We start from the raw sequence: 26262 nt of genomic DNA, 5'->3' as shown, positions 1-26262 counted from the left end.
AGATACACAGAGCTTTGTCTAATTGGTGATTCCAGGTCCCGTAAGAATGACAGCACCAACTGGCACCGCATCGTTTCAAAAGAAAATTAAAATGACTTTGTTTTTGATTACGAGATTTTTGGTCAATGCATGTTCCTGTAGGGGCGAAAGGGTGCTGAACTGGCCAGTGTCTCTGCAGAAGTATTAGCCTGGCACTGGATTCCCTGTGAATGCAGATGCTGAGCAGACGTGGTAGCTGGCTTTTTTCAATCAATGCCAGACAGCGAAACACCAGCTCTGATTTTTGTTGTTCACATCTGGAAAACAAGACAAAAGTTAATGTCAACTGAGCCTTCTAATGTCTTCAGGAGTCTATTAAAATTTACTACTACAATCCAGGCACAGGGACACGCTTCTGTACACCTCGCATTGGGGAGGTTAAGGCAGAAAGATTAAGAGATCTCAAAAAGCCAAAGACTAGGGATGTTAGCTTAGTTGTGTGGCACGTATCTCTAACATGTGCAAGAACCTAGATTCCATGGCTACAGTGTGGCCCTAGCCTTGCATTTGATAAGCCTCAAACTTTTTCGAGGGAGAGAAACTGTGTGTGTGTGTGTGTTGCTGGAGGAGGTTGTAGCTATTTCTGAGTAGAATTTGGGGGAAAGGGTCCTTGAAGAAACAAGAGTTGGAAGTGAAAAAGAGAACAGGTGTAATGATAGGGGGATGGGTGGAAACAGGGCTCTCCACACCTGGAGCTATGCTGGCGGTCACCAAGTCCCAGTGATTCACCTGTCTTTGCCTCCAACAGTACTGGGACAACTGGTGACCCCGTGACCATGATGGGATTTTCACTTGGGTGCTGGATATTTGAAAACTTAGGTCCTCAAGCTTGCAAAGAAAGAGTTTTTACCTCCTGGGCCAGCTAGCTCCATAGCACCTACTATTGACTGTATTGATTTTTATTGATGTATGTTTGTGACAGGTTTCAAAGAGACAGTTTATTTCAAGTGCATCCTATAGTTTGGCCATTTACCTCTCATTCCTTCTTCATCTCCTTTGTCCCTTTCTCCTTCTATTGATCCTTCCATTTGTTTTCCTCTTTCTTTCATTAGAGGACAGATATCTGTGGGGACAACTTAGCCCTTATTTAAATATGTCTCATTTTGAAGGGCAGTTCAATCCTTATGCATGGAATTCATTCTTATGCATGGAGCCAATATCTTTCAACAGTCTTGGAAATTTTCGATGGATCTTATTTCTATTGTACCTACAAACATCCACAAAGGCCCAGGTGTGACTTAAACAATAGAATTCTACAAATTACAAATGTAACTGCTTTAAAAAAATAAGATTACTTTCTCATACACCTATCATGAGTTGAACATTGTTCATGTGCGAGTGCATTTAATATGCCTAATATTGACCGCCATGATCAACCCTGTCACAGACTTCCCTAGAATACTTCCACTAGCCTATAGTCTGCAATACCATCTGACCCAGCATCTATTTTATAATGAAGTGTGTGAACGTACACACACACACACACACATACACAGAGAAATGAGTATTTTGTTGACCAATAGTATGTGAAACACAAAATACAATATCCCAAAATATTGGCAATGTATCATACTCAGCCAGCTGTGTCCAGCCTTTTAAATTTTTACAGTCATCTTCACATTTCATATTCACAAAATACTCAATTGAATTATAAAAAAGTCACAAAAAGGTTTCATAATGTTCTAGCCAAGCTTATGCCTTTATGTTGGGCTGCGTTCATAGCTACCCTCGATAGCGGAACACACCTGCTAGAGTGTGGGTTGGACATGCTCATGGATTCAGGGTTGAGCGAAGCTTCAAATGGCAGTGGCTGTGCTATACCAGGGGATAAATAGCAACTAATATTGCTGGCCTGCCTGGGCGGGGCAGGGAACAAAACAAACCCCTAAACTCAAAAAGTGTGCTCTCTCTTAAATGTGTATCACTTTGGCCCCCTATAAAGTCAATGGGTTGTATGTGGGCCATTGTGAGCTGAGGCCCTGTAACAAACAGTGCAGAACCTCTACCAAGGCTAGCCAGAGGGCCAGAGGATCAGCCCCGCCCCCTTCTCCAGCACCCACCTCATCCCTCTACTCCGCGGGTCGGCTGTCTTATTCCACCAGTGCTAACTGTGCAATGTATGATGCTAGAAGTTGTAAACGTCTTCAAAGAACGTCTGATTGCACCAAGAAATTAACTAAAAAATAAACCACGTATGTGTTGGTACTCTGTACCCTGATTCTGGGAAGAGAGAGAAACCTCAGTCTAAAGAAAGTGAAACACACTTAAGGTACTGCTGTGAATCTCAGCTGGTGAGCATCTGATAAGAAATAAAATGGTGCATCAGAGTCAGTCCCTGCCCTCCACACAACTGTGGAGAATGTGTTGTCCATTGGCTAGATCAGAGTAGGAGTTCGATGTTTACTACTTGTATTGTCCTTGGTTAGTGCAATAGTTTGAGCAGAACCCCCTGGGCCCCGATCCAACCAGCAAGATGTTCTTGTAGGTTTCTAGGACACTCTGGGCCCTTCTATTTTCCTTTGCCTATATTGACCACCTCCCCTTGGTGGGGAGGCCTGGTGACACTCAAAGAAAGAATAAGCAGGCTACCAAGATGAGACTTGATAACCTGTGACCATTGTGGGGGAGGAGGGCCCCCTCAGTCATAGACCTAGGGGAGGGGAATAGGGTGAAAGCGGGAGGGAGGGAGGGAGGAACGGGAGGATACAAGTAATGGGATAACAATTTAGTTGTAATCTGAATAAATTAATATAATTAAAAATAATTAAAATTAAAATTTACTGTGCATAAAGAAAAAGAGGTAAAATGGTAAGGGCAAAGGCAGGGGTGGGGGAGTTGAGTATCCATCCTGTCTAGCTCTGCAGGATAAAAGGACTGCAAGTGAAGAAGAAGATGGATCTCTGGTCTGTTTAAGCCCCCAGACAGCGGCAGCCATTACATCCCGTTCCCATAGTCTGCTGTTGTCCGTTGCACTGTGAACCCTCGGTTCCTAAGCGGTTGTTCGGCCCTCAGGGAAGTGGTGGAGCTGATTGCAGAGGATCTGAGGTTTTCTTCCTTAGTGTAAACAGCCTGTTTGCTGCCAGGTTTCTATGTGGTTTCTGTGTGGAGCCCTTGCTGGAGTGCCTGCTTTCTTCCTGCTGGCTGTGTGCTTTTGAAATTACTGGGTGATTAGGTTAATTAAGTGATTGACGTTAACGACAAAGATCTTCCTAACATTTATTTCACAGTAGCAGCAACTTTGCTTGTTTGAACCCCTCTTAATTTCTCTGCTGAACAAACACCATTGCTCTAAGAGTAAGTGGAGTGTCTTAAGAGGAGGTTACAGCTCAAACCAGAATACTCACAAGTTGCCATTTTTGGTAGAGTTTTCAGCTACAGTCTGATGTGTTGATGAAATTATGTGATTTGACAGCCCCCCCCCCCATTACACTGCAAACACTCTCCATGTTTCTACAGATCTCTGGATTATTATTGGCTGCCAGACGTTCCACAGGACATATGATTTGGGGCAGCCACTTCCCTGGTTTTTTGGGGGGGGGGTTGGCCACAGAAGTCCATTTCTTACCTTATCTGTGTCGGTGGAATCGCCAGAGACACGGAATATGTCTTTGAGGCAGTTACCTTTTGAAAGTTACCTTTTGAAGCGGCACAGCTGCATTATGTATATGTACAGGACAAAAAGATTGCCCATGGGTTCCAAAGGTCATGCGTGGTCAGAAATAGAACCAACAATTTATAAGACTCATGACAGTCTTTACCTGACTAACATCAACATGGGTTCAATTCTGCCTCTTTTTTTTTTCCTTCTTTCTTTCTTTCTTTCTTTCTTTCTTTCTTTCTTTCTTTCTTTCTTTCCTTCTTTTTTATTTTTTTCCTGTCCTCCAATACCAGAATGGCAATAAAAGGGACAGCGCAGCTTGTGGGCTTAGACCACCAGTTGGCATTTCTTACTCTGTGTTGGTGCCAGATAGCAAGAGTAAGTAAGTAAGGGTGGGGCCCTGTCAACTTTAGGCCTCAGATGAGACTGGCGTGCTGATCCCCTATGTCTTGGCAGCAGAGCTTAAACAAGCCTACAAAACGAAGGAAAGCAGGGAAGGAAGGAGGAGCAAGGGCATGGGGGGTGATGGTACTGACAGCTGCAGGAAGAGTACCCACAAAAGCTCCACTGAAGTCTGTTCACTGCCTAAGGGATGGGAGCACAATACAGGGTTCAAGTGGGGCAAAGCGTGCGTAACTTTGTGCACACAGCTGGGGTAGGTCTGGAGTCCTTTCTTGGGACCTTGGGGGACCCAGTAGCTACTCAAGAGTGGAAGGCGGGACCTGGAGGCGGTAGCCTGCGGAAAGCTGGCTTAAGGACAATCTTGGAACCCAGGGGAGGCAAAACTCCGAGGTCAGGATTACAAGGGAGTGTTGTGGGCGGAGCCAAGGGACAGGGAGGCGTGGCCTGGAATAGTGGTGGCCCGGGCGGTGGGGCGGGGGCAGGCGAGAGAATGGACTGAGGTAGGCCTGAGGCCATGAAGGGGGCTGGTCTTTGCTGGAGGCGGGACTGCACGGAGCGAGTCTCTCTGGGGCTGCGGCTGCACTAGCTCCCTGAAAATCCTTCCCAGTTCCACAGCGGTCACGCGTTCCGTCCTCACCATGTTCCTGCTGCTGGGGCTGTGCCTGGGGCTGCCTCTCTTCTCGGAGTCCCAGCAAGAGGCACGGAGGTGGGATGACACCTCGGAGCAAGTAAGTAGGAGAGCTGTGCGAGCCTGCGGTTTGGTCCCTTCTCTCCACCTCTTTGGGCCGGTGGCTTCTGGGCGGGCTGGAATTGGCCCTTGGGGTGCAAGGAAAGGCGGCGGCGGAGGGGCGTGGGCATCGTCTTCCTCACAGTCTGCACAGTCCCTTTCCCATTTGTTGGTCACTTTTGACACGTGTGAGTGGTCCTCAGTTCTTGTCCCTTGCCAGAGTCCCCTACAGTTGTGCATGGAACTTAAAAGTCCTGCAGAATCAAGTGTTCTTATTGGCTCTCGCCGGCTACCAGACTCCTATCCGCCCTTGCCTAACAGTTCATTGCAAGTTTCCGTCTTATATGCGTGAGGTGGTTATCTGCTAGCGCCCATCCAGAGAGAAAAGAGCTGTTGAAAGTCCTAAACTCCTGGACACCTCAACGCTCTGCATTTAAACATGGGAAAACACAATTTCTCACCCGGTTCTTATCAGTTGTGAGTGGTTTACAGAAGGTCCCATGATTAAGGCAGTATCAGGAACTAAAACAGCTCCTTGGCACTTGTGTGAGTTTGAGTTTTGTTGTTGTTTTTTGTTTTTGTTGTTGTTTTGTTTATTCGTTTGTTTTGGTTTTTGGTTTTTCGAGACTGAGTCACTCTGTGTAGCCTTGGCTGTCTGGGACTTGCTTTTTAGACCATGCTGGCCTCGAACTCACAGTCATCCGCCTGCCTATCTCCACAGTGCTGGGATTAAAGGCATGCACCACTACACCCGGTTGAGTTTGAGTTTTAACCGGCTCAACCTCACAGGTGACCAGAGCCTTACAAATGAAACCGTTCATTTCAGTGTCTGACCACTGGAAAAGTTCTATGAAAACTATCAGACTGACCTGGAGCTTGCTATTAGCCCAGGCTCGCTTTGAACCCTCAGCCTTCCCAGCTTGGAATACCAAATGCTGGGATTACAGGCATGCATTACGTCTGGTGTGCAGTTCCTATTGAGCACACTAGTAAGGATGTAGCTAGCTTGTGTTAAGGACCCGGTATCCACTAGGCACCCCATGAGTGGGAGACGCGTGAGTGGCTAGTACTTGGTTGCCCAGAGCTTACTCCTGATCTGCCAGCAGCAGTGGCACTTGACGCAGTGGCTTCTGCTTGTACAGCTGAATTTCCAAGAGAAGGAATTCAGGGGAGAGATCTTGAAGCTTTGCGGTGGTGTGAGGGGAAGGGAATGTAGGAAGAACTGAAACAAAGAATCTTTCCAGGGACTGGAGATGACCTCAGGCCATGCTGTCTCCACAACTGGAAGTGAGTTTAACACTTTGCAGTTTCCTTCTTTTTTTGTTTTGTTTTGTTTTTCGAGACAGGGTGTCTCTGTGTAGCCTTGGCTGTCCTGGACTCACTTTGTAGACCAGGCTGGCCTCGAACTCACAGAAATCCACCTGCCTCTGCCTCTGCCTCCCGAGCGCTGGGATTAAAGGTGTGAGCCACAACCGCCCGTCTTCCAGTTTCCTTCTTAAAAAGCCACAGATTTAGCTCATTGTTGTGATTCCTGCTGTCTTCAACTAATGGCAATATTTGTCTTGAAAATGACTAGATCATACAAAACTCCTCACAAAAAAACTTAGGGACGAACTGCTATGGTAATTTGCATTTCTACATTCTATTTGTACTGTATTTTAAATTTAGCTTATGGTGTGTGTGTGTGTGTGTGTGTGTGTGAGAGAGAGAGAGAGAGGGGGGGGGGAGAGAGGGGGGGGGAGAGAGAGAAATAGAGAGAGAGAGGAAGAGAGAGGGAGAGACAGAGAGAGAGACAGCGAGAGGTTGAGTGTAAGAGACAGGCACGGGTTGGGAGAATGTGGTAGCCTTTGCTTGCCTTGAATAAAAGAGGCCACTGGGTTCCATCCCAAGAACTGTTAAGAAAACGACTCTGGGGCTGGAGAGATGGCTCAGAGGTTAAGAGCACTGTCTGCTCTTCCAGAGGTCCTGAGTTCAATTCCCAGCAACCACACAGTGGTTCTCAACCATCTATAATGAAATCTGGTGCCCTCTTCTGTCCTGCAGGTGTACATGCAGGTATAGTCCTGTATACATAAGAAAGAAAGAAAGAAAGAAAGAAAGAAAGAAAGAAAGAAAGAAAGAAAGAAAGAAAGAAAATGACTCTGAAGAACTGATGTACTTAACATAGAATCCAAGAATGCAGTCATCATCCTAGTCTCAGTAATTATAATTTTTAAAGCTATGTGTAAACTTAGTTTGTAATATGTAGTAAGGGATCTGGGGAGACTATTGGGACAGTAAAAAGCTTATTTACAAACATGAGGACCTGAGTTCAATCTCCAGACCCCACATAACAAACAAGCAAAACTAGATGAGACAGGGCATGGTGGCCAATTTGTGATCCTAGTGACTGGGAAGTGGAGACAAACAGACCTCTGGGACTTGTGGCCAGACAGCAGTGACCCTATCTCAGACTGATGGGGAATGACACACGCTTTCACACACCCCCCCACACAATGAATTAAACATACATACACAATGAATTAAACACACACACATGGTCACACGTGTGCACGTGTGTGTGAGCACACGAGTATGTAAATTTGATGCAAGTGGTAATGTAACTGAACATGCCTATCAACTTTCTTGGCAAGTCTGAAACTGTAAAAAATCCTACCTGCACATTAGATTCAGTTTCCTTCCTCCACACCATCCTCCACTGCATCCATAAGTTACGTGACCCTTAGAGGAGTGACTAGTAAAATCAGTAGTTTCCAACTGTCCCTGTGTACTCGAGGAGTTCACTGAATGTCAGAACCATGGCTTCTTTCCCATCAGTGCTGATCTATGGGAAGGGATGGGCAGGTGACGGGACAACCGTGGTTTGAGTATTACTACCTTAGAAAAAGCTGCCAGGGGTCAGGGAGCCGGCTTTGTGGATAAAAGTGCTTTCAACCAAGCCTGATGACCTGACTTCAGTCTCCAGGGCCCACATGGTAGAAGAAGAGAACTGACTTCCAAGAGTGTGTCCTCTGTCCGACCTCTACAAGTGTAAATAAATAATTGTAATAGAAAATGTAAGAGGAACATGCCAGGAATTAGTATTGGGGAGGCCGTTATATGTAATCAATCTGGTGATTCATCCATTTTGTGTCTTAAATTTATATGGCTTTAAAAAAATAAGAATAAAGTTGTTTACAAAGGCAGTTTTAAATAAAAAGTAATATCAGTTACTGAATGTACCAAAGATCTCCAAATGCTTTATTTAATGCAAAAAGAGGCAATGAAGAATTATGGTTAAAAATACTCCCAGGGGAGCCAGGCTATATGGGGTTCAAATTTGGGACCCACTACCTCCCGGCTGTGACCTTGGGCAAGCAATGTAACCTCTATGGATTTCACTCTCATTGGGTCAGCACAGGACTGTTAATAGCTCCTATCGCACACACAGATGGGTCTGTGTTAATTCTGAAGGACTCTGTTAAGTGAAAGGATATGAAATTATGACTACAAATGAGATGCGAAAGTGACCTCTCATTTGATAAATGTATAACGAATTGCACATTTTTGCCAATGAGACATCACCCCAAATATCCAGCTTTAGGGGCTTGTAACAAGCAAAGACTCCTCAAACCTCTATTAGCTCCTAAATCATATGTTACGAAATAATGTTACTCCATTTTTCCAGGGCTGCATTTGATTCCTAGCACCACATAATAATAATAACTGTAACATCAACAATAAACATTTTATGTGTTTATTTTCACATTTATTTGTGCATCTTCTGATGTGTGCACATTAGAAGTCAATGTGCAGAGATCAATTTTCCCCTAGGAATCAAACTCTGCTGAGCCATTTCACCACCCTAGTGATGAGTTTTTTAAATAGTAATAAACATCTCCATTTTATGCTGCTGTGGGGTTTGTGTGTATGGAGCTAACCCAAGTGAGCATTTGTATAGAGTAAGCAGTAAGATATTAGGTGTACATGAGGGTGCTCGCGTGTGTACATGCGCGTGAGTACACGGGTGCACGTGTGTGCGAGCGTGTGCACGTTTGTGTGTGTGTGTGTGTGTGTGTGTGTGTGTGTGTGTGTAGTCTTTTGTGAGGCTGATCTACAAAGGACAGGCATCCAAGAAAGGTCGTTCAAGGGCAGCTGTGCCCTCAAGGAAGAGCTCAGGAGAGCTGAGCCCGGAAGCTCGGACTCCCAAGGACTCTTCCACACAGAGGCCACTTCCAGACTGGGCACATGGTCTAATGCTCCCAACACAGTCTGCCCACCACACGCTGGTCCTAAATGTCCATCCCGGTGATCCATTTTCAAACTTCCCAAATGTTTCCTCATTCGGCTTCACCCATTAGCTTGTCTTTGCATTTGAGTCAAGACAACTCTTTCTTTTAGCACTCCAGTAAGAAAAGCCAGTGGAAGGGCTGCAGGCTGCAGGCCTCTCCCTTATGTGAGCATACGTACAGGGATGGGATTGCTGAGAGGCTGGGGAGCTGAATGGGGAAAGAGATGTGGGAGGCATTCCAGAGATGTGCTCACTCCCAAACCAGCCATTTCTCATGTCTCGAGGGCGGAAAGGAAGGGTGGGGGCGGCCTGAGGCTGTGCAATGAAATGTATGTGACTTTGTGCTCCTAAGTAGCACTTTCTCCAAACTGTGGATGCTCACACATAAAGGACTCTTGTTCTGTGTGCAGCCTGAATTCAGTCAGCAACACCAGCAAAACTTCTGCATCCAAGGCTGGTTTAAAAGAGGCACAGCATCTCCTGAGAGTTTTAGGCAGCTGGGAAGTAAAGATGGGTGTGTTCTAAACCACTCATCTTTCCTCTGTTTTTCCTGTCTACCTTCTCTTCTCTTATGTGTATGTATATGTGTGTACTAGTGTGTGTAGGTGTGTAGGTGTGTAGGTGCACAACCTCAGGTATGTTCCTCAGGTGAGCTGTCTTTTTTTAAATTAATTTCTCTTTCTCTCTCTCTCTCTCTCTCTCTCTCTCTGTGTGTGTGTGTGTGTGTGCTTGAGTGTACATATGTGTTCTAAGTACCCTTGGAAACCAGAAGAGAAGAGGCCCTGGAACTGGAATTACAAGAGATTGTTTTTCTTTCTCTTTTCTTTCTCGCTCCTTCTTCCTCCCTCTCCTCCTTTTCACTTTCTCCCCTACCCCAGCTCTTCCAGACTTAGACTCAGACTCATAGCTCTCAGCCTGGGATAAATGCAACCTCAAGTGACTTTCCAATATCCACCTTCAGTTTTGTTCGGGATTCTATGGCAGTTCTCTGATATGTTTTGGTTGTGAGCCTGGCCTTTAACAGCTGAGCCACCTCTCCAGCCCCTATGGCAGAGCTCTAAGGCAGTGGTGGTTCTGTTGTTAGGCTTTACTGTCAGAGTTCTTAAGACCCTCAGAAGAGTGGGGCTGGCCGGTGGATCAGCTTCTTGCCCTGGCCCCATGAGGAAGCGTGACTTTAGTATGCTCAAGACGTCTGCTGGGAGCTGGGTGTGGTGGTGCACGCCTTTAATCCCAGCACTCAGGAGGCAGAGGCAGGAGGATCGCTGTGAGTTCGAGGCCAGCCTGGTCTACAAAAGCGAGTCCAGGACAGCAGGACTGTTACACAAAGAAACACTGTCTCAAAAAACCTAAAAAAAAAAAAAAATGTCTGCTGGGGTTGGCCTTAATAAAGCATCTCTCACATGTGTTGTGGGGCCTAGATTCGGGGACCTCAGGACACAGCTCAAAAGGGAGATTAAATGATAGGAACCCGCATTGCCATCTGTACCAGCCAATCTTGGTCACTCAAGCATCCAGAGCAGGCAAACAGTGAGGATGTTCCAGGCCTCTCCTCTCCTGACTCACATACCTTCCCACCAAAGGACTGTGCTAGTCGTTCTGTGATGCTTTACCAGATACCAGACACTCAACCTGGGAAGGCAAGGGGCTTACCTGGGGTCATGGCTTCAGGGTTTCTCATCTGTTGGACCAAAGCCCTATTGCTTTGAAACTGCGTAAGATGGTTCAGAGACACATGGTGGAGCAAATCCACTTACACTTTGACTTGGGATTAGAAGGGGAAGAATGGCGGAAGCTTGCTTGCCACACCCTCTTTCCAGCCCCCACCCCCACCCCGAAGGCTTCGCATGAGTCTCTACCTGCTACAGTTCCACCTCATTCCAATGGCAATTAGCTGGAGACCATGCCTCTGACAAGTAGGTCTTTGACGGACACCCCGAATCCAAATTGGAGCAGGGATTCATGGAGGAACCGCTCAACCTGATTTCTCTATCTATTCCTCTCTGAAAAACTAGTTCGTGATGGTGACTATCACCAGGTCCGCAGGAGTCCAAGGGGGCAGGGACACCATATAGCTGATGCTTTCTGCACATGGTTGCTCTAGAGAACCCAGTTCTCTTTAAAATTCTTTTTTCTCTCCACCACACCCTACACAGCTGTTCCAGCCATCCTGTGATTCCCCAGAGCCTCCCACCACTCAAGGATGTGGTGCACTTGGCTTCCTTGAGTTTTCTTTGCAGCTTATACCATGTGCTGGCTCTGTTATTATGTTTTCAAGGATTCTTCCCTCCCTCCCTCCCTCCCTCCCTCCCTCCCTCCCTCCCTCTCTCCTTCCCTTTCTTCCTTTCTTCCTTCTTTTCTCTTTCCCTTCTTCCCTTTCACATGTTCATTATATAATATGGTTCTTGATGGCAAAGATTTTAAGACTTTTTAAGAACTTGGATCTATTTGTTTGTTTGTTTGCGTGTATGTGTGTGGCTGCGCCTGTGCCACAGCGTTCATGTGGAGTTCAGAGGACAACTTGAGAGTATCTGCTCTCTCTTTCCACTGTGCAGGCACCAGGGATAGAACTCAGGACTTAGCCTCACTGGCAGGCAGCTTCACCCAGTGCACCATCTCGCTGGTCTATGACTTGCACATCTTAGTAAATATTGTAGTGTGGACATCTTGTGTTCTGATGTTGAAGTGAAATACTCCCCTTTCTAGAACTGGCAAATCCCACTTAAGCCATCTCTTACGTCTATGGTTTGGAGTTACAAAGAAGTTCATGGAAGCACCTAGCCTATTTATGATCCTTGCCATGGATCTGGAAGCGCCTTACTTTTCTGTCCACAGTTCTCACCCCCCAGGTTGGATAATGGAGGAAAAAAAATACTCAAACAACAAAAAGGATCAGAATTCCTATCTTCGAACAATGATGGTGACATCAGTGTCATTTCCACTTCCTGTCGTGGCTGGCACCAGTAATCTGCCTGTACCAGTTCTGGATCAGTGTGAGTTTAAAGTTGGACTGAAGTGTTGCCATGGCGATCCCCTGAGATGCTAGATAGTCATCTCAAAAATGAAAAAGCAGCCGCTCTAGTTTTCCTTCAGGTTTGCTTACTTTGTTGAAAGACTTATTTTGCAGAGGAGGAGACATCAAAGAACACACTTTAGACGGAGCAGAGGGCGTGATACCTGAGGAAGGCTGGGCTGCCTCTTGGCAGCAGTTCTTAAGCGTTCCCCAGCCTGTGCTGCAATTTCAGGGTGGAAAAGACCCAAGGTGAACTGAGAACTGGGCCTTGCCTTGGCTTCTTACCTTGTTTTGGTCCCTTGTTCATCTCCCTTCACTTTAGAAAACAAGGTATTTCTTCTAAGGCAGATCTTGTTCCCACGTGGAGTCGGCTGCCATCATCCACAGTGTCTCTTCATCTTCTGTTGAATAGGAGGGTACATGGTGGCCACGTAATTAGGGATAAGAGAGAGGATGGAGACGAAGCAATTTCCATTATGCTTTTGGTTATTTTTCAAAAGCATTATTTGTGTGTGTGTGTGTGTGTGTGTGTTTGTGTGTGAGACAATACATGTAAGTGGAGGATAACTTGTTGGAGTTGGTTCTCTGTGACCAGTGTGTGGGTCCCAGAGAATAAACTCAGGTCATCAGGCTCGACAGCAAGTGCCTTTACCCACTAAGCAATCTTGACAGGCCTACTTTTACTTTTTCAAATGAAAGTATAATCATTGTTTTTCTAATATGGAAGTTGCACTTTCTGATTTGCCAAAACCCAAGGAAACAATGAAAAATGTAAACATAAAGAACGAGGCCATCCCAAGCAAAGCATGAACACTTCAGTATACATCCGGTACAGTAAACCACTTACACTTAAAAATGTAATCATGTTAGGTGCATTTTTATTCTGTGGGTTAGTACTTTAAAATGTTTGATGAGTATGGCAGTCAAAATAAAGCATATTATAATTGATAACAAAGAACTCCATACATGAATGTCTTAAGAATCACACATCTTATTCTTGCTTATACGACTAGCCCAGTTGTGGGCTGGCAGTGAAACATGTACACACATGTCGTCACAAGTTCTTGGGGGAACCACCTCTACCCCTCCCATGACTAATTATTGTATCAGAGGGAGAAGGCAGCTCTGGAGGATTAAATATCTGTAATTTATGCTTGATCCAGAAGTGGTAAATGTTACATCCATAATGTATTGGCCAGAGCTTGTCCTATGTCCTGTGGCCCCATTTGTCTATATCAGGTGATCTTTCTGTCAAAGAGCAGCTAGAAATACATGTAATGAGCAGTGTTGAAACCCAATAATATATCTGCTTGTCAATAAATATAGATCTACTTGATTATTTTCAATATTGTGTGTGTGTGTATGTGTGTGTGTGTGTGTGTGTTTTATATGTGCATGTTTTATAGGTGTATGTTTTGTAGGTGATATGTATACGTGCTTGTGTGTGGGTGTGTGTGCTCTTGTGTGCATGTGGAGGTCAGAGGTTAATGTAGAGTGGCCTTTTTTTCAGAAGATGTTCATCTGTCATGGATTTGGGGACAAGGTCTCTCACTGGGACCTGGCTCTCTTCAGGCTGTGCTGGATGGCCAGTGAGCCCTGGGATCCTCCTGTCTCTGTCTTCCCGTAGCCAGAGAGCCACTGGGCCGGTCCTTCTGGCTATCTCCCTACAGCCATTGGGCCCCAGTTCCCTATTGGGTCTCCCCAGCACCAGGATCACACAGGATCACATGCCCAGGTTCTTATGTGGGTTCTGGGACCAAACTCAGGGCCTTTGGAAGCAAACACTTTGCCAACCGAGCCGTCCCCAGGGTATCGTGGTGTATTTAACCAAACAACCTTCACTTGATACTTCAGGGCAGTGGTGCTCAACTTCCCTAATGCTGTGCCCCCTTCTTACAGTTCTCCATGTTGTGGCGACCCCACACCATAAAATTATTTTGTTGCTACTTCATAAGTTCTGAATCATAATGTATATATCTGTTTTTTCCTAGCCTAATGGTCTTAGGCTAGTGCTGTGACAGGGTCCTTTGATCCCTAAAGGGTGACCTGCAGGCTGAGAACCACTGCTTCAAGCTGTTTCCACCGATGAACAACTGTTTTAAAGCCTATACATCCTGGGCTGGGTGTGGTGGCGCACACCTTTAATCCCCACACTCAAGAGGCAGAGGCAGGTGGATCTTTGTGAGTTCAAGGCCAGCGTGGTCTATAAAGCGAGTCCAAGATGGCCAGGACTACAAGAGAAACCTTGTCTCAAAAAACAAAACAAAGCCGGGCAGTGGTGGCGCACGCCTTTAATCCCAGCACTCAGGAGGCAGAGGCAGGCGGATCGCTGTGAGTTCGAGGCTAGCCTGGTCTACAATGTGAGTCGAGGACAGCCAAGGCTACACAGAGAAACCCTGTCTCGAAAAAAACAAAACAAAACAAAACAAAAGTATACATTCTGTTTTTCTAATGATTCCTCTCTCTTATTTCCTTTCCTGTGAGTTTTTAACTGAAAGGAATATACACAGATGAGAATATAAATGTATGTTCACTTAAAAATTAATTTATTTATTCACTTTACATCTCAGGCAAATCCCTCTCCTTCCTTTCTTCCTGGCCCCACCCTCCTCCTCTCTTCTCCTGTCTCCCCTCCCCTCCCCCTCAGAAAAGGAGAGCCTCCCCCATCAACCCACCCCAGCACATCAAGTCACACGAGGACTGAGCACATCTTTTCCCTTGGTGACCTGGCAAGGATGTATACTCATTTTAGAAAAGTTTTACAGTTTCTAAAAAGTAAAATTTATCTGCAAGAAATATGAATTCCACTCACAGGAAAATAAAAATGTATCACTACATCCTCAGGAAAAATTTTCTGTGTGTGGAAATTAAATTTTCATTCAAGTTGTGAATCATTCCTACCAGCCAAAGGGAATCATTAACATCATTCGGCAAACGTAAAAAAATGGAAGATTATTTAGCAATAGAAAGGAATAAAGCAGTGTATGCTACCATATAGACAAGCCTTGAGACCATTATGCAAAATAAATATAAAAATATACATGGTGTATGATTCCATTTATATAAGCTGATCAGATTGGGAAAAACTGTATAAGATAGTTTAGTGGCTACTGAGGCCTGAGGGGTGAGTGACTGAGCAGTGATGATCAGAGAGCAAGGTGCAAGGTGTGTGTGTGCACTTGTGTGTATATGTGTGTGTTGTGTGATGTGTGTGTGTGATGTGTGTGGTGATATACGTATGTGTGTCTTTGTGTGTATATGTATGTGTGTGTGTAGTGTGTGTGTATGGTGTGTATATGTGTGGTATGTGTGTGTGTAGTGTGTGTGTATGGTGTGTATATGTGTGGTATGTGTGTGTGTATGTGGGGTGTGTGTGTGTGTGTGTGTGTGTGTACACTCCCACATATGCCTATGTGGAGATAGTCCACATCAGGTGTGGTCCCACATCACTCTACCTTAGTTTTGGAGGCAGAGCCTCTCATTGGAACTTGGACTTGCTGTTTCTACTGACTGGCTAACCAACAAGTTGCAGGGCCCTCTTGTGTCCTCCCCTGCACTGGCCTACAGGACTGGGACTGTGTGTGGGCTGCTGCACCGGGTTTTTATGTGGGTACGTGGAATTGGCCTCAAAGCCCTCATGCTTGCACACCAATCACTTTATCCACCAGCTCATCTCCCCAGGCTCCAGATTTTCTTTTTAGAAAGCTAATAAAGACTGCTCTAACTGTGTGGATGGTTGTCCACTCCTAACAGACACATTTACATGGGTACAAAATGAGTCAATTTTATGGTACAAAAATTACACTTCAGATAGCTATTTTAAAATGTGTAAAGTCTTTAAAAGGGGGGGAGGGGAGGGCTGGAGAGATGGCTTAGTGGGTAAGAACATTGGCTGCTCTTCCAGAGGGCCCGGGTTCAATTCGCAGCACCCACATGGCAGCTCACAACTGAGTGTAATTCCAGTTCCAGGGGATCCAACACCCTCGCATAGACATATATGTAGGTGAAACACCAGTTATTATTTTTTTAATGTATAAAGTCGGGGCTGGAGAGAAGGCTCAGAGGTTAAGAGCACTGTCTGTTCTTCCAAAGGTCCTGAGTTCAATTTCCAGCAACCACATGGTGGCTCATAACTAACTATCCATAATGAGCTCTGATGCCCTCTTTGGGCATGCAGGCACACAAACAAATAAAAAATGTGTAGAGTCAGGGGCTGGAGAGGTGGCTTGGAGGTTGCCAGGGATTTCTGATCTTATAGCGGAGGAGAGTTCTGTCCTTGAGCTCCAGGGAAACCCAAAGCCTCTGGCCTGGGTACATCAACACACACACACACACACACACACACACACGCACACATGCACACATGTGTGCGCGCACTTAAAGACAAAATAGATTATTGAGTGTGCAGTGCCTGAGCATACTTTTCAAGTATCTGTTCTACATTTTCCAAAGGCAAGAAAGGAAACTCTGTTCCTCAGTAGCAGTGCTTGTTACACTCCTGTAAGCACAGATTGATTGTGTGTGATACTCAAGGGCCAGCCAGAAATTGTAAATCACCCAGAGCGACTGGTTTATTATTACTGTGATTTTAATTTAAAAAATTTATTTATTTATTTATGCTTTACTATTCTTATGAGTGTGGCTGTTTTGCCTGTCAGTGTGTGTGTGTGTGTGTGTGTGTGTGTGTGTGTGTGTGTGTGTGTGTGTTGCACATGCATGCCTGGTGCCTGTGGAGGCCAGAGAGGGTATAGGATCTCCAAAAACTGTAGTTACAGACTGTTGTGAGCCACCATGTGGGTGCTAGGAATCAAACCTGGATCCTCTGAAGAGCTCTTTATGGTTGTGACATCTCTCCAGCCACTGCAATTTTTTATTTTATTCTCTTAGAAATTAAATTTTTTTCTGTACCCATTTCTTGCCTATGAGAAAATAGAAGAGACCTCCCAGAAAAAAAATGTTTGAGACAATTCAGCATAACTTTAGTGTTGCATGTGGGTTTCCCAGTGTTTTGCATTGAATAGGGACTCAGCAGAAGAAGGCCAAATGCCCCTGTTACAGTGATGTAAGGGACACAACGGCAAGGAAAGTAACGTCCAGCTGAAGGCTGAGTGAAGCAGAATGCAAGCATCCATGGGCATCTTTGGTCTTGTCACTTTAGCTACATCCCTGTTGCAGATGAAGACACACCCAGATGATGAGATAGTTTGTCCTCAAAGGGTCCTGAGCCAAGCCTATCTAGAGTGACACATTCTAATTCCAGCCTAGAAAAAAATGCTCTCTGCTGAAAAAAAGAAAAGTCAAAACTACTTTTCAAGCGGACAGTCTTAGTGTTGAACCTGAAGTGTTCACACCTTCGCACGACTCGTTTATGAATATCTCACAGTTGTATTTCCTATCTCTCCTCTCTTTCCAGGTGGCTGTCAGGGTCCCCAGGCAACCCAGGCTGTTGCAGAGGCTGGTATGTATGGTCATGGATACTGCGTTCAACTCCTCCACTTTGTCGCTTCCTTTGAACCAGGATCTAGTTTATATACAGGGTCCCCCAGAGTTCTGGTGGGAAACAGGAGGATGGCTAGAGCTTGCTGGCTGTCAGCCTACCTCCAGTTCAGTGAGAGACGCAGCCTCCCTGGAATGAGAGAGGGAATGATATGGCGCCTCCTCTGGCCTTCGCCTGTGTGCTCATGCGTGCATAACCCCCAGCCCCACGAAACCAATGCACCCGCATTGACAATCAACAATCTAAATATAGCTTACGTATTTGGCTTTTTAAAAATATAACATCTTTACTCGGGAAATGAAGGCTTTGGTTCAGAGTGAACAGGCTCTGTAGACGGAAGCACTGTGTGGTGAGTCAGGTGGCCTCTTCACACACAGTGGAGGCTAGGAACACTTTCCCTGACTGTGAACACATTTTGACATCGGAGAACAGGTTGCTGCTCATCTGGACTAGCTAATCTCTGAAATGCTTTGGCTGAGGCCCTGTTCTTCCTATTGCTAGCTTAAGGCCCCCTAATTGTGAACTTATCAGGGATCCCCATGCAGGCAGCGTCCTCTGTCTTCTGAAGGATCCCTCGGAAACATGCCATTGGTTTACTGGTTTGGGTTTTGGTGTGGTTGTCGTGTAAATGGTTTTGGGTTCCTATGTTTATCATGTCTGTCATAGCCTCTGAATTTCATTATTGATTAAAGACACACACACACACACACACACACACACACACACACACACACACGCACATTTTTGTTTTGTCTTGTTTTTCAAGACTGGGTTTCTCTGTGTAACAGCTCTAGCTGTCTTGGAACTCGCTCTGTGGACCAGGCTGGCCTCGAACTCACAGAGATCTACCTGCCTCTGCCTCCCAAGTGCTGGCATTAAAGGTATGCACCACCACTGCCTGGCTTTAAAAAGACATTTTTTTTCTTTTGAGAAGGGGGTCTCATGTATCCCAGGCTGGCTTCAAACTCTCTATGCATCCAAGATTGTCCACTGATCCTCCTGCCTCTGTTTCCCAAATTCAGGAAGGATTGGTGCTCTGTGCTACTGAGTCCAGCAGTTACCAAGATTTTCAGGGGTCTGTCACCTGCACTGTTCATAAGATCACTTACATTTTCTTAGAAACCTCTTAAGATTTACAAGTCTTATTTTCACATGCACTACACATATTTTAGCATGAGTTCTATCCATCAAAGGTCTTTCCAGAGGTAATGCGTATGCCATGTCTTCAACTCCTCTGCATCCAGAGGGCAAAACTCTAAATACAGCTTATGTGTTTATTAATGTGAGATTGCATGATCTGGCTTCTGCCTCTGCCTGGCGTCTCCCTCACCAACTGTAGTTCTGAGTATGCTCCAAATTATAATTAATGAATAGGAAGTAGACAGCTCAGAACGTTCCAGGTTTTAATTAATGAACAGAAACTGAACAGCAACAGCTAGCAATCTCCCACCATTGTCTGGACCACTGAGATATGCTTGGTTATTTTTAAAACTAATTAGATTCCTCTTTTTATAAAGACCTTGGAGAGAGAGAGAGAGAGAGAGAGAGAGAGAGAGAGAGAGAGAGAGAGAGAGAGAGAGAGAGAGAGAGATTGATTGCATTTTGAATATCAGGGGTATCTTTGTATCCGAGTTTCCACTATGCTTAAAAAGACACTAGCTAGCTTTATTAAAGCAATTTACTCATGTCGTTTACTCTCTGACAGCAGGAATCCTTCTGCGTAGCCCTTTGGTAGAAGGTATTCTGAAGCTTGTGCCAAGAATTATTTTATTGCACTGAAATGATGGACGTGAAGGAGGAAGCACACTCACATGTCCCTGGTAACAGGAGTTGTGCTCTGCATACAAAGCCACACACGGGAGCAGCAGGGCCAGGCAGGAAGCAGTGGATGGGGTAGACGGCAGAGCCCAGCCCAGACCGTCTATTAGAGTTTTCCTGGGCAGGACTCAGTGAGTGGCTGGATGTGCCCAGCAAGCCTACGGTTGGGTATCTGGAGTCATTCTGCAGGCTCTGGGCTGTAACCGCGGTCTCTCATTGCCCAGTACCCATTTCTGGAGGTGACTTGGGTCAAAGAGAGTATTCATTTTCTGTGTGGGAATTTGATAGAGGAAGTTGTCAGCGCTGTGGGTTCTAGATAGTTTGGGTTGAGACTTAAAGGTGTGCCAGCTGGGCAGTCGCCACTGTCTCTACAGTGAAGGATGGAGCCTCTGCAGGGTCACAGCCTCAAATGCCAGAGCATCAGGTTGTGTCCTCTGCAGGAAAGTGGATGCAGATGGGGAAGGACCATGAGAACTCAGTCGGTCTCACGAGGACACGTGTTGCACGGTTTCTCTCCCTTCTGGCTTCTACACCTTACAGATATGTAAAACCATTTATGTACGGATGACGTGAAAGTAGAAGCAAAGCTGGGTAGAAGAGTAAATGGGACTGACGGGAGGCAGGTAAAGAGGAGGGCAGTGGAGCCCAGAGGGCCATGTCCAAACCACTTTTATATGAAAATGGCCTCATGTAACACCGTATAAATTATAGTCAGCGCAGCTGGTGACTTGGTGCTGACCGCTGGTCTCTCTTGTGTGCTGCCTACATCTGTGTCTGTCTCCCCGTGCCCAACTCTAACTCTCACAGAGTTTTGTTCTCAGAAGATTAATGAATGGGTGTTCCCCTTGGACAGAGATAATTACACTAACGTTCCTTCTTATCTCTAGACGTAAGGAGGTGTTGCCGTGTAGATTGTATGAATTTGAGCAGGCACATGGGGGCTGCTGTTATGTTCCATCTGCACATAGGGGAAGGAAGGATTTCCCCAGGTAATGACTACTTCAGCAGTGACAACACACACACACACACACACACACACGACACAGCTTTTCTAAAGAAGAGGCTTTGAGGTTGGTAAATGTCAGCGGACCTAGCATTCAGCCACCTCCTCCATTCCAGTGTTTTCTTCCATACAAGGGAGAGTGAGGTTAGCAGGTGTCTGGAGCTCCCCCCAGTGACTGCAAATAATGGCTAGGCCAGGGGCCTCAGGGATGGCACCATGTTAGGAGCACTGGCTGCTTTTCCAGAGGCCCAGGGTTCGGCTCCCAGCACGTACATGGCTGCTCACAGCACTAACTTCAGCTTCAGGCCATCCTGATGTCCTCTTCTAGCCTCCGTGGCACTAGACATGCATATGATTCACGTACATAAATGTAGGCAAATGCACACATAACATAAAAATTACTAAATAAATCTTTGAGGGAAAGGAAGGAAGGAAGGAACAAAGGTAGGGTTAATTCAGATCCAAGCACCAAAGGGTTAATAATCTTCTAGGAAGAGGATCCTGAACTGAGCTCCAGCAACTGGGCAACTGGTGTCCCAAACACTCCACAGCAGCATTTCCAGATGGCAACTTGGGTAATTCAGCACATCCTCTGGGTGGCTTGAAGTGGCTCCTGTGACTCACACTTGAGCCTCTGGTCCCTCGGCAGCAGCTAATTAAGACACGCCCTGCTTCACACTGGTTTTCCATCTGGGCTGGTTTTAGAGGAAAAAAAAAATAACAAAGAAATTATATTATGTCACGGGAAGATTTCTCTTGCTTTGTGTTTTCCAGTTGACATCTCCAAAAAAAATTATAATTATTTATATGTAAATATGGGGACCATATTGAGTTTTTACGAACTCTATTGGAAAAGTTTGAGGCAGCTCTTTCATAGCCTTCCTTTGATGACAAATTTTCATACACTTCTGCCACATGAAGCTCTGTGCTTGCTTTCTGGTGTCAGGGCGGAGTAATTCTTAATTCTCCCGCTTGTTGCATACTTCCCCAAGATGCTTCCCACTAGGCCCTCCTTCCTAATGAGTCTGTGAGTCACCACTCCTGGAACGGGCATGGTTTACTTCACACCTGTGCTTCTCTCTCTCTCTATCTCTCCCTCTCTCTCTCTCTCTGTCTCTCTCTCTCCCTTCCCTCTCTCTCCCTCTCCCCCTTTCTCTTTCTCTCCCCCTCTCCCTCTCTCCCCCCTCCTCTGTCTCTTCCCCCCTTCTCTGTTTCTCTGTCTCCCTCCCTTTCCCTCCTCCCCTCTCTCTCTCATTCTCTCTTCCTCCTTCTCCCCCCATCACTCTCTCTCTCTCACACACACACACTGAGGGTGCTGTACATACGCACACACATCATAAACTTGGCTATGTACAAGCTGGGATGGGAGCAGTGAACAAAAACAGAGCCCCAGTAGACTTTGATCTTAGGCTTTCTGTTGTCAGTGCCACCCTATCCCGCTGAGTACTATCACACTGGTGGTGGGGGGTAGGGTGAGCTGGGAGGGCGGCATAAATCAACCCATAACCCTGTCAGTTGCTCAATTAGTTCCTAGATTTAGGACATCAAGGTTAGTAGCACATTTCCTCATTAAGGCTTCCTTCTTCTGGGGGCTTGTATTAACAGCTGTTACCATCTGTAGCCAGAAAAAAAGCCAAACCAAAACAAGGAACAGTTTCACCGTGTTCTTAAGTTGCACACTAGCTACTGCCCTTACAGGGAGATGGCTCAGCAGACAAGCCTGCTGACACGAGTTCATATCCCAGGACCCGCACAATGGAAGTAGAGAACCAACTTTTACAAGTTATCCTCTGACCTCCACTTGTGTGATAGCATGCATACCAGTGCACATATACACATGAAATAAATAATATACTTTTTGAAAGAAGCTTTTGTGATAAATGTGATTAGTACAGACTTAGGTTTTCTTTTTGCTAGGTTCTGAATCTCCAAAAAGTCTCTTGAGTTCGGTACTAATGTATATAATGTTCAATCTGTAATGGCAGAGCTGTGATCCAAGCGGGGAAGCCCGTGGCCACAGTTTTCTCTGAATGAATGTGGAAATAAACTTGAGAATGTGAGCATTCTGGTGGGCACGCTCTGAAGTTGTGATCAACTAAGCGATCCTGTACTGTCATCTAAAAGTTGTAGCAGATATGATGGATCTTTAGACATACTTCTAAAATTTCAACAATTTACAGAGCTGCTCAACATGCTTTGTCAAACTGGAAACCACTGTATCCTCTTATTAAACTTAGTTCTGAAGAGTTGGTTCTATGTCATGTATTATTTAATAAATGAGTTAAAATGGTGAATTTAGGGCGAGATACAGAACGGGCATAGAACTCACATCCCAAAGGTTCTCTCTCCAGTTGGAGATTACTTCCCATGTGGGAAAAGACTCCCCCTCACCCTCAGGCGTATATCTGAGAAGAGCATGCCTCTTAACTCCCACAGAAAACCAAGCCCTTGATGGCGGAGTTCTCGGTGAAGTCTACCATCATTTCTCGATACGCCTTCACCACGGTCTCCTGCAGGATGCTCAACAGAGCTTCTGAAGACCAGGACGCGGAGTTCCAGATGCAGATCCCAGCATCGGCTTTCATCACCAACTTCACCATGTAAGTGATACGGCGGTCAGAGGCAGACAGTTGTCTGTGGACGGTCAGGGTGAACCGAGAGGGTATGAGGTGCACAGCCCACTAACTGCGAGAGTTCATATCCCATGGCTGGTCCAGGAGTCAGAAGCTGCCTGCTTTCTTTCCCCTCTCTCCTCCCTTCTCTTCCTTCTGCTCCCTCCCTAGTTTCCTAGCTTCTTGCTTTCTTTTCTTCCTACTTAACTGCTTTTTAAAAAAACATTCTCAACTTCCTCCCTTCCTCCTCTCTTCCTCATCTACTTTCCTCTTTCTTTCCATTCTTTTCTTCCTCATCTTTTACTTTCTTCCTTCCCCTCTTTCTTTCCTTCTGCCATCCTTCATATCCACTCCAGGACAGTGGGGTTGACGTAAGGAAGGAGAATATTTCTCTGCTCCAGAAATTCCAGCGAAAGAGAAATAGTCAATAATTATGGAAATGAATTAGTAAATGCGACCATTTCAACAGCAGTGAGTGCTGTGGTATAAAGATTGAGAGGCACATTTGTTTGTGTTTTCTGAGACAAAGTCTTACTATGTAGACCAAGCTAGCTTTGAACTCATCACTCTTAATGCCCCAGCCTCTTCAGGGCTAGTATTGTAACTATGACCAACATGCCTGTCAAGAAGGGAAAAAGAGTTCAGGGAAGTAGCCTAGAGAGGGCTATGATTAATTTGAGACCTAAACAATGAGATAGTTTGAAGCCTACGAGATATTAGGTCAAATATAATTCTTTTTATTCTGGCCCAAAAGGTAAATGTTATAACCACAGCGGATATTTTGTGTTTAACTTTTGATCTGGGAAAGGTGCTAGCTGCTGAGTTCCCTGTGGGACTTTGAGACCTTGGGCTTTACTCCTGTAGAATTATGGCTGGAGCCTGGACTGAGGTGTTGACCTTTGGTCTTGATGAAACTGCTCATTAGTGGGGTGGATGCTTCAAGACTGGACTGCATTCCATCTGCATACCCAGGAGGCACATACAAATATTTTCTGCGGTTTTCATGGCTCTGAGGTCCGTGCTGGAGTTTGTCTTGGAGCTGGTAACACAACTGTGTCTTGTGTTCTAGGCTTCTAGGAGACAACGTGTATCAGAGTGAAATCACAGAGAAAGAAAAGAAAAGCAGTGATAAGATAAAAGAAAAAAGAAACGACACCGCAGACGATAATGAGTAAGTACCAGTTAATCAAGCAACTGGAATCCAATTAAACAAAGCATTGCATCCTTTACCTCCTTGTCTATCTGTTCTTGCCTCCAAATGTTTTTCATTTTAATCAGAATAATTAACATACCTGATTTAAAATACAGCAGCATGCACTTATAATAACAAGGAAGGCTTACTGTGCCTATGCCTCACTCGTACTTTCTAGAATATCTACTTATAAAAATTTTGTTCTGTTGTCTTTATAGTTACCTCCTTAACTCCACAGGTTTTGTTTTGTTTTTTGTTTTTATTTTTCCTTGGGGAGAATAAAACATTATCTACAGACTCTGCTGTGAAGAAAATTTATAATACTTTCTTTTTAAAGCCTAAATTTTATAATGCCATTTTCCTTTCTCCATCAGTAGACTACCCTAGGCTATCTCCACCATCTTAAATTATAATATTCCTTTCCACCCTTCACTCTGCATCTTCATAATTGTAGTGCCTGTTGGTTGTTATATGAAACTTATTTCTGCGTTGTCAGAATTATAGCATATGCAATCTGGCCTGAAATGATAAACAACCTATGCTCTTATGTGTGTGCATACACATTTATGGGTGAGCGGAGTATGCATGTATGTGGATTGTGTGTGTGTGTGTGTGTGTGTGTGTGTGTGAGTCTGTGTGGTACACTCACCTGTAAGTGTGCCTGTGAAGGCCAGAGGGTGACTTCCGATATCCTCCTTTACCACTCTCCACCTTAGTTATTTGAGAAGGATTTCTCACTGAACCTGAAGCTTGTTGTGGCTTGACCTGCTGGCCAATGATCGCTGGAGGAGACTCCTGTCTCCCCAAGCCCATGCTAGAACTGCAGGTGAGCATGGCCTTGCCCAGCGTTTCTGTCCATGCTAGGGACCTGAATTCTGGTCCCCGAGTCCATTCAGCAAACACTTTACCCACTGAGCCATCTTTCCAGTCCCAGCATTTCCTTTGTAACATTGCTGCTTGCTGGTGCTATGTAGTACACGAACATTTTTATTTCCCCCTCTACTAGCCCATTTGGAAGGTTTCTTTTCTCTTTGCAGAAAAGTCATCTGAATATCTAGACAAAAAGTTGTGTATTTGGAAACCTGGTTTTGTTCATTCATAAAGGGATATGGTTTGGGGAAAACTAGTTCTCATGAGTCATAAACTTGGTAGTTAGAAATGCCATCAGTGAGAATGGAAGAGCTCTTTTTTTTTCTGGTTTTTCGAGACAGGGTTTCTCTGTGTAGCCTTGGCTGTCCTGGATTCACTTTGTAGACCAGGCTGGCCTCAAACTCACAGTGATCCGTCTGCCTCTGCCTCCCGAGTGCTGGGATTAAAGGTGTGCGCCACCACCCCCTGGCTGGAAGAGCTCCTTTTGTGTGAAGACTTGAGTCTTGGTTCACTCTGCTTTTGAAAAGCCAACCAAACCCAGACTGCCAGATAAGGATAAGGGTAAATGGCTTCATATTTATCCTAAGGATACAGTTTCCAAGGACACAGGACCTTGAGGCAGTCCAGTTAAGATGACATTGAGGGTTTTGTACACAACCCTGCTTGCTTTAAACCTGTTCAAACAATTCTTCACTGAACTTTTACCTACCCTTTCCCCTTCCCCACAATCCTACGGCCCCATGTCTTTGGTGAGATGCCACATCCTGCCTTGGGATGCCATCTCCCTTGGTCAGCTAGTTATTAAAATCTTACTTTGCTGAATCACAGCTGTGTCCCAAATTGCCTTTATCAGAACTGTTCAAGATGACGGCACAGAGTAATTTAGTCGGGCCATAAGTCCTGGAGGTTCTAATTGCTTTTCTTTTTCCTTAGGACATAGGATTTAATTTTGTCACTGTTAAAATCTACTAAGACACATAGTATGTTTGAAATAATAACAAAATGAAGAGTTGTAACTGAGTTTCTGCATGAAATGATATCCAATTATCCTGGATGCCTGGCCAACGCCAACTACACAATAAATGAAAGATGAGGGTCAATTCTGATTTCGTAGCTGTTGAAACATGGCTGGGTCCTATCCATGCAATATATGACTTTTGCTTTGTGGATTTGCTCAAAACATTTGCTCTGGCATTTCACTTTTGTTCTGAGTTGATTTTGCTG

At 45.2% G+C, this 26262-nt stretch overlaps 1 protein-coding gene across 1 annotated transcript in view; it reads left to right on the top strand.

The window, feature by feature from the left end:
- Nucleotides 1-4503: 4503 nt before the first annotated feature.
- Nucleotides 4504-26262, top strand: part of ITIH5 (inter-alpha-trypsin inhibitor heavy chain 5) — a 97130-nt gene continuing 75371 nt past the window's right edge. Inside the window, exons 1-4 of the mRNA XM_084781053.1 lie at nt 4504-4767; nt 17460-17504; nt 22801-22964; nt 24046-24147. Of these exons, the coding sequence (XP_084637179.1) occupies nt 4678-4767; nt 17460-17504; nt 22801-22964; nt 24046-24147 (401 nt within the window). The 5' untranslated portion in view covers nt 4504-4677. The remainder of the gene's footprint in view (nt 4768-17459; nt 17505-22800; nt 22965-24045; nt 24148-26262) is intronic.

This window comes from Acomys minous (genome assembly GCF_964271855.1).
Source record: "Acomys minous genome assembly, chromosome: 5".
NCBI lineage: Eukaryota > Metazoa > Chordata > Mammalia > Rodentia > Muridae > Acomys > Acomys minous.
The sequence above is the reverse complement of the archived record's forward strand: the minus strand, read 5'-3'. Positions and strand labels throughout refer to the sequence as shown.